We start from the raw sequence: 14,090 nt of genomic DNA on the forward strand, positions 1-14,090 counted from the left end.
GCAGAGACAGACTCCCAAGCCCACCCAGGCTGTCAATGCAGAGCCAGATACCGGGCTTGAACTCACCAACTGGGAGATCATGACCTGAGCCAAACCCGAGCTGCAGTCAGCCGCTTAACCAACCGACACACCCGGGTGCCCCTGAGAGGGGCCGATTCTAACAGAAGAGAAGAATTAGAGGCAACTTAAGTTGGAAAAAGGAAATTGGGTTCGACTGGAAAAGATACTCTTGAACTTATTTGGAATGAAGTTCTAGAATCTAGTTCTTAGTTTTTCAGATTGGAGGAGTCTTCCTCAGCCCTTCTCGACTTGTTCTTAATCATCAGTCACATTTTGATCCAGAATCAGAAATGCCAAGGCAGCAAATGTCCCGATCAGGGGTTCCTTGCATGGGACGAATGATCATCTTCTGCTATCAAAGTAAAAGAAAACACGCAAATCCCACGAAAGACCATCTTCCTAAAGCTTTCTTGTTCCATCTCCTCTAGCATCTCCCTCACTTTTATTCCAGAAATGTTTTTGGAGAACCCTTTTAGCTCTGGCCCAAAGTCCTCACCCTCCACCTCTTGTGACCAGAGCTCCCACTGGCCTTAACTTTGTCACTGTGTCTGATCTGCCTCAACAGACATAGAATTCCTTGTAGACAGACCAGAAATCTCCACCCTCTGGGACTTCCTTCCAGTACTCAGGTCAGAGCCGTCTTTATCCAGAAGCCTTGGGAAAGCAGCAGCCCACAAGCTAAGGATGATTCTCTGGAATATTCTTGACCCAGTTCATGTCCTTTGGAAGCAGAACCCGCCTGGCCATCTGCTCCATTGTACCACACCCCTCCACCTCTAAAGGGTGTCTCCCCCCAACCCCAGCCAGACCCACTGGAAGCTTCCACTACAGATCTTGACAGTGATAACCTCAGTAATTGGAGGACAGCAAGTGAAGATAAGGTAGCCAAATTATTATAATGCAGGAGGTGAGCAAACCAAATGCGGGGTTCCGAGCCATTTTATAGGGGATTCATGGGGAGTTCACGGTTGGAGGGGGGGGGGGGAGATAAATCTCAGGGAGGGGTGGTAATCTTCTATACAGAGAGGCCCCAGGTGGCTAATAGGTGTTCCCGACCTACAAATTAGGCTGCCTCCAGCCGCCTATTTAAGGGGCTGGGGGGCGAGCCAGGCCTACCAGCGCAGCCGCCCTCCGCGCCCCTATCTTGCGTTCCGCACGCGCCCGCACCCGGTCCCCACAGCATGAGCCGCCAGCTGCACCAGCGCCCCGCCGGCGAGCGCCCCAGCTTCAGCGGCTGCTCGGCCGTCATCGCGGGCCGGGTCAGCGGCAGCTCCGCCTCGTTCCGGGCCGGCGTCAAGAGCACGGCGGCCTTCGGCAGCCGGAGCCTCTTCAGCCTGGGGGGCGGCCGGCGCCTGGCTCTGTGCGCCGCGGCCGGCCGGGGCGGCGCCTACGCGCTGGGCCACTGCTCCGGCACCGGCGGCCGGCTGGGCGGCTTCGTGGGCACCGTCTTCGGCAGCGCCGGGCTGGGGCCCGCGTGCCCGTCCGTGTGCCCGCCCGGCGGCATCCCTCAGGTCACCGTCAACAAGAGCCTCCTGGCCCCCCTCCACGTGGAGCTGGACCCCGAGATCCAGAAGGTGCGCGCCCAGGAGCGGGAGCAGATCAAGGCGCTGAACAATAAGTTCGCCTCCTTCATCGACAAGGTGGGTCCTCAGGCATCTGCGCGCCTTGCGTTGGTGACCAGTGTGCGCCGGGGTGCTGGCTCTGCCACTGACAGCTATGTGAAAACTTGGGCCAGCCGGTTATCTTTTCTGGGCTTCCCTTGGCTCCTCTGTAAAATGGGCACACTGTGGCTCTTACCCCACATGAGGATGTGAGGGTGAATTGGATGTTTCTAAAGTGCTTGGAACAGTGCTAGGCACCCCCACCCCCGACCCACGACCCATGGTAAACAGAAGCTTCATTTTATCCTTGTGGACAAGACCCGGGGTCGGAACGGGGTGCGCCACAGGCAGGAGACTTGTGAAATGGCCCTCTGAGAGCTCTCAATTATCACACAAGGAGATGGGTACATATATCCAGGACAGGAGCACAAGAGGGACACTGACGAGGGAGTATCACAGGACGTGATGCTTGGTGAAGGGAAAGGACTTAACAAAGTAGGAGGTAGGATGGGGGTATAAGCCAGGAAGGTGTCTAGAGGAGATGAAAGAAAAGGACCAGAAAACTGAAAGCTGGGGCTGGGGGGGGGGGGGGAGAGGGGAGATTGAGAAGGAGGGCATGTCGAGTTACAGGTGTGCATTCTCTATGTGTCTGTGGGGATGGGAGCATGCGGAGGTTAAAAGGGAAGCTGTCTCTGGTGACTCAGAGGCAGTGACCCCAAAGAACGAAGAGGAGAGAAGGAATATGCTTCTGTATCCAACCTGGGGCAGAAGGTCTAGGCCATGAGTCACAGCGGACATAATACTGACAAGAGCTGATGTTACTCAGTGCCTGGTGCTGTCCCAAGGGGTTCCCATATATCAACACACAACCCATGATTGTGTTATCATTCTGCCTTGCGGATGAGGAAACCAACATGGCAGGAGGCCAGTAAACGTGCCCAGGCTGATAGAATAGCAACAGAGGACTGTGTCCCTCACTGCTGTGCTCAGGAAGAGGAAGGGAGAGGTTGGAGGGGAGAGGGAAGGACTGGAAGAAACAGAGCTACTGTCCCAGAGGACAGGGCTCGTTTTCCTGTTCAAAGTTTGTTCTTCCCCCTCATGTTTCCTTCTCTCCCTCAAGCTAGAGGTAGGGAAGAAGAGGAAGGCTAGCGAGTAGCAGAGGCTTGAAGTTATTGAGCCCAAACATGTAAGACTTTTGGCCAAGTATGAAGGAACCTTCTAAAGATGTGAGAACCCGTTTTGAAATGAAAACCGAAGAAACCAACCGACCAAGAGCAACTTAGGTTGCAGATAAGAGAGAACGTGTTAATGGCCAGAGTGGCTTTCCAATGCCATTCCCCACCCCTGCACTGTTCCTCCCTTGCTTCCCATCTTCCTTCACTCTGAAGACACCAGCATTTACAGCAAAAGAAGCTACTCCCATCACATGATAACTCACGGTGGCAGTTATAGCACTGTGTAAGCCTACTTCCCGATTTCTTATAGACTCAATCTGATTTCTCGTCTTGGAGACCCAGAAAGGCACGTCCCCCTGGCTGAATCCATTCTCTGATGAGTCTTGCTCTTTCCTCCCTCCCATCCAAGACCGACTGTATCTGATTTCTGGGGCCCTCTCTCCCCACTGTGGAGAGGCAAGAACAGAAGGGGGATTCTGTGCTATGACCGCCTTTGGGTTCCAGGTGCGGTTCCTGGAACAGCAGAACCAGGTGCTGGAGACCAAGTGGAACCTGCTGCAGCAGTTAGACCTGAACAACTGCAGGAAGAACCTGGAGTCCATTTATGAGGGCTACATCAGCAACCTCCGGAAGCAGCTGGAGACACAGACAGGCGACAGGGTGCGGCTGGACTCGGAGCTGAGAAGCATGCAGGATTTGGTGGAGGACTACAAGAAGAGGTGAGTGGAGAGGCAGAGAATCCACCACTGGAGGGTCTTGAGGACAGATTGAGGTTTCGATCTGCAGCCAGCATTTTTGCCTTCTTAGGTCCTTTGCTGATACCATGTGCGATTTCCTTTCCCCTGGGGAGGGAGGGAGATCCAGACAGGTTGAGACATAGGAAGAGAAAGGATCTCTACCCAAAGTGGTGCCCTGAATCGCCTAGGAAATGGTGTGCCCATTCTCACATTGGAAATGGAGACATGGGGACAAGAGGGCTGTCTCAAAACCAGATGGACAGCCCAGATGGCATTGTAGCTCCTCCTGTGTGAGGGGCCTTCCATGGGAGTACCTAGGATGTGAGCCATCACACCAATCCCAGAACAAAACCTAAAGCTGAGCAAACAAGGGTTTTAAAAACTTTTTTCATGCTGCAGCATATCTGTGCTGCTGAATCCCATTAATTTCCCCCAGGCTTGAGCCATCCCGGCTCAGTGTGATCTGGTATTTTGGAAGCTGGCTTTCAGGTGCCAGGATCTCTAGGGAAAGATGACTTCTTCCACAATTCAAGGGGATGGAGATGGTCAGAGCCAAGTGATTTCTCTTGCTCCATGTTCAGTCTGCCTGTCCACCCCTGTTCTGAAGTAGCCCCAAGCAGAACTCTGCCCTGAGACCTGCGTGGAGTCCTGAGGGAGGAGGTGACATAGTCTATAGTCCTGAAAGCACACAGATTATGGGGACAGGCTTAAAGAACACGCTCAGAGAACCCCCAGGCAGTGGAAATGAATACAGTGTGAACTGAGACTGAGTGGCATTAAGATGGAAATGCCACCCCATTGGATATTTGGGTAGAATTCTGGAGGAAAAGAGGGGATTTCCAGGCAGAGCCCAGATGTCCAGGTCAGAAGCATCCAAAGATCATGCTGCCTCTGGGCTTTTCAGACCAGGGAAGCCAGGTGTTCTGGAGTCACCACCATGACCATGAGTCACTGAGTCCTCTGAGAACTTCAGCTTTAATATTTATAAAATTCAGATACTGCTGCCTGCCTCGCCACTTGCACGAGCTGTTGAGGGAGGGTAATGCCAGAAAGTAATGTATTAACAGCTCTTAAAAGAACCAAAGTGCTAGGCAACACTAAGGCCTGGTGTCCTGATGTCACTGAGATCCTAGCTTTACTATTAACTAGCTTTATGACTTTGCCTCATGTATAAAATTGGGAGATGATAATAATAGAAGCTATTTCGCAGGATTACCGTGGGGATGAAATGAAATAATGAAATGAATTGGGAACTAATGTAAAATCCACTTGGCAAGAAATGAAAGTCTACATCTTGTACAGTAGGTTATTGGAAGCATTCAAGATTAAAGTGATAGAGATTTAATATAATTAATATATCTGTGTTCTGAAACAAAAAAATCAATATGCATTTGGCTGTAGCTTAACTTTTATGTATGCATTATAATGTATTTTGTAAATTATAAGTTAGTTCCAAAGTCAATAGTGCTATGAAATGCGTTCTTTTTCTTTATAAAAGGGTGTAGATGTGTATGTTCTGCTGTTTGGTTTCTAGAAGTACCTAATGAAAAATTATGGCCAAATGAATGTGATTAATTTTGATAGCCATCATGATCAAACTTTTTCTATGTATTTTATGGAATAGAAAGATAGGCTAAAAACTAATTGGTCTGCAACTAGGGTATACTCTTATTTGTTAACGGGAGGAAGAAAGATTGAATATTTTATAAGATAATGTGAGATAATGATAAATTGTAATAGAAACAACTGTTTGATAAAAAGAAGTATTCAATTGTCTTTTAAGTAACCCACACGGAATCTGAGATAAATCATATCAACTGTTATTTTATCCAGTGTGACTGACAAAATCCGGCAGGTTCAGAAAATGTTCCAGTCACATTTTAAAATAACCCACTTCACTAACCTGTACTACTTGAGTCATTCAGCAGCCCTTTTTCCCCCTTGGCAGCCAGTGGCATGCCTTAGGAAGAAGGAAAAAGCTGAAATGGATTGCTCGTGTTAAATCATATGGAAACAAGCCATTTTCTAGCATTAATTAAGATCCATTATTCAACGTTCTTTGACAACAGTAAGAGGTGACATAGGTCTTTGAGTCATCTATACTCTTGTCTCCCCAATCTATAATATATCTGCATGAAGAACATCCCAGCCCTATCCAAGCATCCTGTTTCTAAGACCTTGCTTCATCTGGAACAGAAATATGTATATATATTAAAAAAAAACAGTAGAAACAACTCGAAGGTGGGGATAGTGTTTTGTTTGGTGACTGGGACGTTTTGCACCATGGGCTAATGCACTGTGCTAAGGGGCCGGATGGCAGAAGGGGTGCGTCTTTCTGCTGTCAGGAGGGTGGGGGTAGTTGTGAAACAGAGGAGGGACAGTGAAGCCCCCCACAGGTGCATTCTAGGGCAGCTGCATGGCAGGATAGGTCACATGTGAATGAAGGAGCTGGATGTGAATTCCTTTAAACCTGTTCCCATCACATCCCCTTTAGAAGGCTGTGCATGCCCCAAGGGTACGTGAACCCCAGTTTGTAGGCCACTGCCACGCAGCTCTGGGCATGGAGGTGATCACCAACTGCTCAGGGAGCATTTGCAGAACTGAATTATCCCAATGGCAACGCCACCTCCGTTCTCTTGCCACACACAGGTATGAGGTGGAGATTAACCGACGCACAGCTGCTGAGAATGAGTTTGTGGTACTCAAGAAGGTGAGAGGGGAGCAGGAAGGGCTGGAGGAGGCCTAGGGAAGCTCCCTGAACACCTGACACAGTGATGTCGGTAGGCTGAGGAAAGGGTGACCGGGGTTCTAATTTCCCTGCTCTCCTAAGTCCCCTTGCCTGGGATGCATGCTCCCAGAGCCTGCCAGCTTCCAGTCCACACATTTCGCCACACTTCTGGCACGGCCATCGCCCCGCACATTGGTTGGTTTGCTGTCAGCAGCCGGGCCTCCCTGTGAAGGCCAGGGAGAGGGGAGTAGAGCCCGTAGGGAACCTGAGGCTCATTGTGGCAGGGAGGGAGGGCAGGGGAAGGCAGCTGGCTCCTCTCTGTGTCCCCCAGGACGTGGATGCCGCCTACATGAACAAGGTTGAGCTCCAAGCCAAGGTGGACTCCCTGACGGATGAGATCAAATTCTTCAAGTGCCTCTATGAAGGGGTAAGGATATCGCTGAGCTCTCCTGTGTGGTCTGTGCCACTCACAAGTGGCTTCTGGCCCTCGGCCTACATGGATGTGTCGACCAAAGGTTGGCAGCTCAGTGCAGCTGACGTTTGCTGAGCAATGAGGTGGGCTTGAGGAGAGCCTGATGGAGAATAAATGATCCCTGTCTTCCAGGAAGTCGCAGTCCGATAGGGAAAACAACCTGCAGATGAGCTCTAGAGGGGAGCAGAGGAAGGTATAGGGAGTTCTGCCTGAGCCGCCAGGGAAGGTTCCCAGAGAAGGATGAGGAAAATCTCAGGGGGTGCTGAGAAGGTCACGGGGGTCTTGCCTGAGGAGCTGGATGCGTGGCCTGAGTTGTACTAAACCGTGAGGGGCCTGGGGAAAAGGAAGGTGGTCGGTGATCCTAGAGAAGCTCTGTGTGCCACGCTCAGATCTAATATTCCGGATGAAGTCATAGAGTGTGGAATAGGGGTAGGTTCAGGCCTAAGTGCATGATGGAGAGGGCAGTCCCACCTTGGGACTGAAAGCCCAACGCGCTCCCCTCGTGCCTGGCACACACCGGCACTGGTAGGCTCTGCGGAAGGCTGAGGGAGGGCAGTGAGGGATTGGCCAGGGAAGGTTGGGAGATGTGCTCTCTTCATGGGGATCCTCTAACTGGCTCCACTTCCCTAACTGTTGTCCAGGAGATTGCTCAGATGCAGTCCCACATCAGCGACACATCTGTCATCCTGTCCATGGACAATAACCGGGACCTGAACTTGGACAGCATCATCGACGAAGTCCGCGCCCAGTATGAGGAGATCGCCCTGAAGAGCAAGACCGAGGCCGAGGCCCTGTACCAGACCAAGGTGGGCTGTGTGCTGGGTGTGCAAGGCCCAGTGACTACAGCTGCCACTCTCTCCTCGTGTGTGCATGTGCATGTGTGTGTGTATTGGGCTGGGTTGAGACCTCTTTTGTCTTGGAGTTGAGCCTTGTGGAAATGCCCCCCTGTGGTCCAGGGAGGGCAACCACAGCTTTGGCATGTGTTAGGGGGCATATATGGGCTTGGCTGTTGGCCCTAGCTGACAGCAGAGGTCACATGAGCCACAACCCAGGGAAGACTCTGTCAGTTTCTGTGGGTAATCCATCCATCTTGGCTTTTCTTTGTGTTCCCAACTTCGTAGAACTCCACCAAGGCTCTCACCCTTGTGGACCTGAGGACCCTGTTGAGCTGGAGCAGGGCCTTCCTGTCTGAAAGGAAAGGGTGGGCTTTCTCTTCCTTTTCCGTCCCTCCCCCGCATCTCTCCTCCTAGTACCTTTGCTGCTTGGGCAGTGAAAACAGCATGTGGTCCCCCTCCCCCTCTCCATGCTCAGGACCCTTGGGAGGTGAATTCCCAATGGTCCTCTGCTCCTCCTTCTCACCCCACGTCAGATCCAAGAACTGCAGGTCACAGCGGGCCAGCAAGGGGACGACCTCAAACTCACCAAGGCTGAGATCTCAGAGCTCAACCGCCTGATCCAGAGGATCCGCTCAGAGATAGGGAATGTGAAGAAGCAGGTGGGTTCCATGAAATGAGTCAGCTGACGGGCTGTCTTGGGCACCAAGTGTATGAGACTAAATACGGAACAAAGATAAGACATGGTCCCTCCTGAGGGCATTTACAGTCCAGGAGGAGAGAATAGTCTGAACCCGTATAGAAGGATGAAGCATTCCACCCACTGTGAAACATGCTTCCTAAGGGCTGTAGGGGTCCGGAGTGGCCAGAGCAGAATGAAGACCCCAGGGAGGCTTTCTACAGGAGGTGGGAGAGGATGGGCAGAAAGGAGAGGGAAGGGGTCCTGGTGAGGGAGCCGGCATGAGCAATGGATCCAAGGTGGGCGCTGCATGGCATGTGTGCAGGGGTGAGAGGCACCTAGCTCAAGCACAATTTCTATGATGGGTGGGGTGCGAGGGGGCGGGACCCCACCGGGTAGCACGGGGCAGATTATGGGCACCTGTGAAGCTGGGCAGTGGAGTTTAGACCTGACACAGTAGGTGAAAAGGAGGTTTCATGTGATGATGAATCGGTGCCAGAGGAAGGAGAGCCCAGCAGTGGAATTTAGGAGAATGGGAGAGAAAGAGCTTTCCAACATAGACTTGGCCCAGGGCTCTGCTCTGTGTTTGCGCCCTGCTGTGGCAGTGCTGTGTGTGGTGGCCTGGCACTGAGTGACCCCATGACCTCAGGTGCATCATTTGGGTTATCTGAGTCTGTAGGAAGCAAACCCAGGAAATTCCCAGAGTTGGTGGAGGCTGGCACAAAGGCTTCCTGGATAAGTCAAGTGGCCCTGTCCCCTTGTCCTCTTCTTTAGAGGCCCCTCCCTTCCCTACACACACACACACACACACACACACACACACACAACGCTCTTCTTCTGAGCACCAGGCTCCTGGCAGCTGAAAGAAAAAAGACCACATTACACAAGAACTCATGGTGTTTTTCATTTAATCAAGTTCTGCATACACGAAAGAAAAACAACAAGGTGTTTGAAGCTGCCCTCAAGTATCAGATTATACTGTGTAGCTGGCAAAATGCCGTGTGTTCACAGTTGGGTGAGCTTATTACCAGAAAGTGACGTCTGCAATCAGAACACCACCTAGGAGGTCAGGGAAGATGTCCTCCGTGGGGGAGCCCATGGGGGTCACTCTCGATGCTTGGTCCCCTTGAAGCTCCTCCAGAGGGCCCTCAGTCAGGGTGCTTTCTGGCTCTCTGTCCTTCCCACCAAAGAAGCACATAGTTTCACCTGCAGACTGTCTTGACATTTGCTGACCCCAGGATCCATGGGATGATTGTTGTCGAGGATGCCCAAATTTCATGCCCTCTCCCCTCACGTCACATTCACGATACCCAGAAGCCTCCTGGGCTCACTGTGAGAGACCTCAGTCAGTGAAAAGGAGCAGAGGCCAGCTTGGCAGAATTTGGCACACTTTCCTTTCAGACAGGAAGGCCCTGCCCCAGCCCAACAGAGTGTATTGCCACGCCCTGAATGATTAGACCTCCACAGTCCCGAGGATGGGATGTGGTCTTCTGTGGTCAGGTGACTGGGTCCTGAGGCTGTGAACCACTCACCCAAAACACTGTGGGTGTTTGCACGGCTGGGGGCCTGCCCAGCACAGGGGTGGCACCAGCTGGACCGCAATCTAGAATTCCGTCTGGCCTTAGCATCAGCTGCTTTCCTTGGGGTGAAACAAATTTGACTGCAGAGGAAGGGGACACACCAGAAAAGAGAGAGCCAGAGTTTTAGATCCCACCAAAACCTTGGCCTAGTGATGGAACACACACCAAGACTAAGAGGTCCAAAAGCCCACGGCAGCCGTCCCATGGCCGCAGCCCAGAGCCTCATCTGCAGTTTTGTATTGCACGTTAGCCTTCCACCTGACAGCAGCTGCCTGCCTGCTTGGGAAACCTGGTAACAAGAGTATCTTTTGAGGCTATTACTCCCCTAGTGTGATGTTCTGTGGAATTTTGGAGGCCAGACTCAGTGTGGCAGGTTTACTGAACAGAAATTTCATCAGTAAGGAACTTTATTAATCCCTCTTTTTTTTTTTTTTTTTTTTTGGTTTTTGTCTTGGGTTGGCATTAGAATCTTGCAGCCAGTGTTACAGACCAGGAGGGGGAGGGCAGGGGCCACAGGCCCAGGGAGCTCGCCTTCTCAGTGCCCTTCCTCCTCTCTCCCAAGGTAGGGAAGCTCCAGCTTCACATGCCAACGCATGAGCGGAGGTGAGCCATGCTGGAGTTAGGAGAAAGGACAGATTCATCTGTAGCAATGTCCAAAGGGGGGGACACTGGGAGGACCTCAGAGCATTTGCTATCGGTCAGGACCAAATGAGGGGAGGGTGTCTGAGCAGGATCTCAGAACTGCGTTCTGGCTCAAAGTACTGGATGCATTTGCTCCGCAGTGCTCTAACCTGGAGACGGCCATCGCCGATGCCGAGCAGCGGGGCGACTGCGCCCTGAAGGATGCCCGGGCCAAGCTGGATGAGCTGGAGGCCGCCCTGCACCAGGCCAAGGAGGAGCTGGCCCGGATGCTGCGGGAGTACCAGGAGCTCATGAGCACGAAGCTGGCCCTGGACGTGGAGATCGCCACCTACCGCAAGCTGCTGGAGGGCGAAGAGTGCAGGTGGGGGGCCAGATATCTCTAATCTGGAACAGTTCCCTGTCTGCGTGAGTAGGAAGATTCAGGGCAAACAGTTTGGGTCGGTTCAGGTCCTACTGAGGCAATGGGTTTGACATGGTGCAGTAGGAAAGACCAAAGTTAGACTCTAGGAAGGACTGAGTTGTAAAAATCCCAGAGAGGTAGTGGGAGAGGAAATATTAACATCTGTAGCAGTTGCAAAACAGAGTGTCCCTGGCCCTTTGTGCTGTGTGCTTGAGGGTGAGTCGGGGGAGGGGGCGGGCAGGATGGCTTCCAAGAGTCATCTGAGTGCGAGGTAACTCTGGCAAAGCCTGAGGCCCTGCGAGGATGTGAGCTCGTTCCTCTTGACTGTGTGAGACCACTGGCATAATAGAGGGGAGCAGGGACATGATCACTCCAGCCACCAGACCACTCCAGAGCTGCTCTGATGGAGAAGGGAGCCTTCACAGCAGATTTTTTTGTCTCTTTTCCTTTCCGGAGAGGTCCCACTGTGGTGTGTGGGAAGAAGGGATGGATGGGCAGTGTGCATTCTGAGCGGCATCCCTGTGACCCCCTGGATAGATGCAGTGCTGCTTTACAGAGGGTTTATCTGCCTTCCCCACTTTCTCTCTCCAGGATGTCCGGGGAACACCCCAGTTCCGTGAGCATCTGTAAGTACCAGGACCTGGTTCTGCCCTTGGTCACCTACCAAAAGTCTGAGCCTCAAATTCCATGACACCAGAGAGAAGTCAGGACAGCAGGGAGGGTTCAGGACAGATGTAGGGGTGTGAAGAGGCTTTAGTAGCCAATGAGATGGAAAAATAATAATACCGTGAAAGACAGAAGCACAATCCATGGAACGATCAAATGATGCCCAGTAGTGTATAATCCAAACGCCTCTTGTAAGCGTGAGGCTTCCTGGAGACATTCTATTGATCTTGAGACCAGCGCACAATCAAGGCTCTAGCTTGCATTCGGTGGGGCAGGGGGAGGGGAGGGTGGGTAGTGGTGCTGGGGGTGGAGGGGGCTGGGGGGAGCCTGAGGGCAGGACAGTGGAAGGAGCTGAAACAGGCTGGAAAGCTAGAGACAGTGCAGGGGAGTTACTGTGGTGGTGGTGGTGGGGTACTCCAGCAGCCCCTTCCTTGGGGGCTGCACCGAAGGGTCTTTGTTCCTGTGGGGGAAGGTCCCTGCCAGAGCTGGATGGAGCTCTAAGTCTGTCGCTGGTGGATGGACGCAGACCGATAGGACAGGGTCTAATACTTGCGGCCAAATACTTGAAAAATGATCAGTGCTGGTGAAAACCTCTTTGTAAACTAAAAGCACACTGCAGAGAGAATCTGTCCCCAGGGGGAGGGAATTGAAGGAGTGGCTGGGATGCCACAGGCCGGGGGGGTCTTCTCTCCCCGCCCCCTTCCAGCTGTGATCAGCAGCACTGGTGCTGGGGCAGGAGGGGCTGGCTTCAGCGTGGGCTTCGGCGCCTCGAGCGGTTACGGCTTCAAACCTGCGGCCGTGGACGTCAAAACCAAAGGCAACTGCGGCAGCGAGTTCAAGGATCCCCTGCCCAAGACCTCAGGCAGCAGCTGTGCAACCAAAAAGGCCTCGAGATGAAGGGTTGTGTGCAGAAAGCTGCAGAACCCGTCTGCTCCACCCCCACTCCCTGCCCACCCCCACCCTGTCCCAGCCCTGAAGTGCTTCCTCTGGAGCCCCAGTCCCTGAGCCGTCCCCTGTCCCTGTGGTCCGGGTGGTGCACGCTCTTTTGTGGGAAGTCCGGTCACGAGTGCTCTCGGTGACCTCCTTCTTGGCCATTTATCATTGGGTCGCTGCCCCCAGTGCAGAGATAACGCATCTACGTAGGATGTTTCCCCCCTTGGGCAGGTGTGAGCCCCTCTGTCCCCATGCCTTTCTTGGGCCTTTGCAGCCCAGGGGGTCTCTCTGTCCTCTGCTTCGGGTCATGTCCGGTTCTCCGCTTCTCCTGCAATAAATGATCAGTGCCATTTGATTCCCGTGTTGAATCTGTTGCGCAGGAAGTTGACGTTGGCAGCGCCCCTTCTAAAGTTCCTCAGTCTAATTCTGGGGTGCCAGGCCGGACGTGGGTCTCTGCCAAGTAGGTACTGCTGAGGGCGGCTCCTGGTCAGCAGCTGGGGTTTGTTTCTGACATGCCTCTGGACAGGCTCTGCTTCCGGGGCACTGGGGCACCTGTGCACACAGTGTGAGGTGGGCATTATCACCCCTGTTGCAGACAGGCTCACATCGCGGTCACGCCAGGACGCTCAGGCACGCGAGCTTTGGCATGGCTTCTCGCCCGGGTTGTCAAACGCACCCACACTAAGTGCCTCTTATTTTCTTCTTTTTCCTTATGTCCTCACTCTCCTGCCAACCCACCTTAACTCCGCTGCCCCACAGAGGGCCTTTTTCTGTTTTTCCAGCCAATTCTTTTCCACCCCAAAGTTTGAGGCTTGCCTGTGTGTACGTTTCTGTCGGATCTGTTGGGTGCAGAAAGTAGCGGCTCACCAAACCAGTCTTCAGGTACTGGGAATACTGGAGTAAACAAACAGGCACAGATTGTGTTGTCACAGAGCTTGCAGCCTATGGGAAGAGTGAAACCACGCAACTAACAGAGACATCCATAACACACAGTCAAGCAGTGATTATTGCCATGAGTGGAAATTAAGTGAAGGAAGAAGGGTGCTCTCTGAGGCATGTGCGTGTCTCTGCAGGGGTGTTGTTTTCTTGGAATCAGTTCCCACCGTTGGTTCCAGCAAGGTGCTAAGAGTGAGACCACCTTCCAGGGATGAGCCTCGTTTGAGGGGGGCATTCGAGGTACCCAATGATGCCTTCTCTTCCCACATCATCCCTAGCTTTAACCTTGGTTTTTCTTTCCAGCGGGCCAGGACTTTTCATACCCAAGGATCTTTGCAAATACGATTTTTTCACTTGCAGGTGCCCGTGCCCCATTTAGGGAAAGCCCGCGCTCATCCTTTGTGGCCTGGCTGAAATGCCACCTCCCACGTTCATGCTTTTTCTGGTCCCTCCTGGCAGACTCCATCAAAGTCATTGAACATTAAATGAGAGGGAACATTAGAGCTGGTGGCCAGACAGTTCTCCCTGTCCCCCTTACTTAAAAAAAAATGTTTATTTACTCATTTTGAGAGAGAGAGAGCACAAATGTGAGTAGGGGAGACACGTAGAGAGGAGAGAGAATCCCAAGCAGCCTCCATATTGTCAGCA

At 52.6% G+C, this 14,090-nt stretch overlaps 1 protein-coding gene across 1 annotated transcript; it reads left to right on the forward strand.

Moving 5' to 3' along the window:
* The first annotated feature begins 1,226 nt into the window (after positions 1–1,226).
* KRT72 (keratin 72) lies at positions 1,227–12,861 on the forward strand. Its single transcript, XM_058742680.1, has 9 exons — positions 1,227–1,700; positions 3,341–3,555; positions 6,223–6,283; positions 6,633–6,728; positions 7,415–7,579; positions 8,143–8,268; positions 10,648–10,868; positions 11,499–11,533; positions 12,280–12,861. The coding sequence occupies exons 1-9, from the start codon at positions 1,242–1,244 to the stop codon at positions 12,468–12,470; spliced, it is 1,569 nt and encodes a 522-aa protein (XP_058598663.1). The 5' UTR covers positions 1,227–1,241; the 3' UTR covers positions 12,471–12,861.
* The last annotated feature ends 1,229 nt before the right edge of the window (positions 12,862–14,090 follow it).

This window comes from Neofelis nebulosa, chromosome 8 (genome assembly GCF_028018385.1).
Source record: "Neofelis nebulosa isolate mNeoNeb1 chromosome 8, mNeoNeb1.pri, whole genome shotgun sequence".
Lineage (NCBI taxonomy): Eukaryota > Metazoa > Chordata > Mammalia > Carnivora > Felidae > Neofelis > Neofelis nebulosa.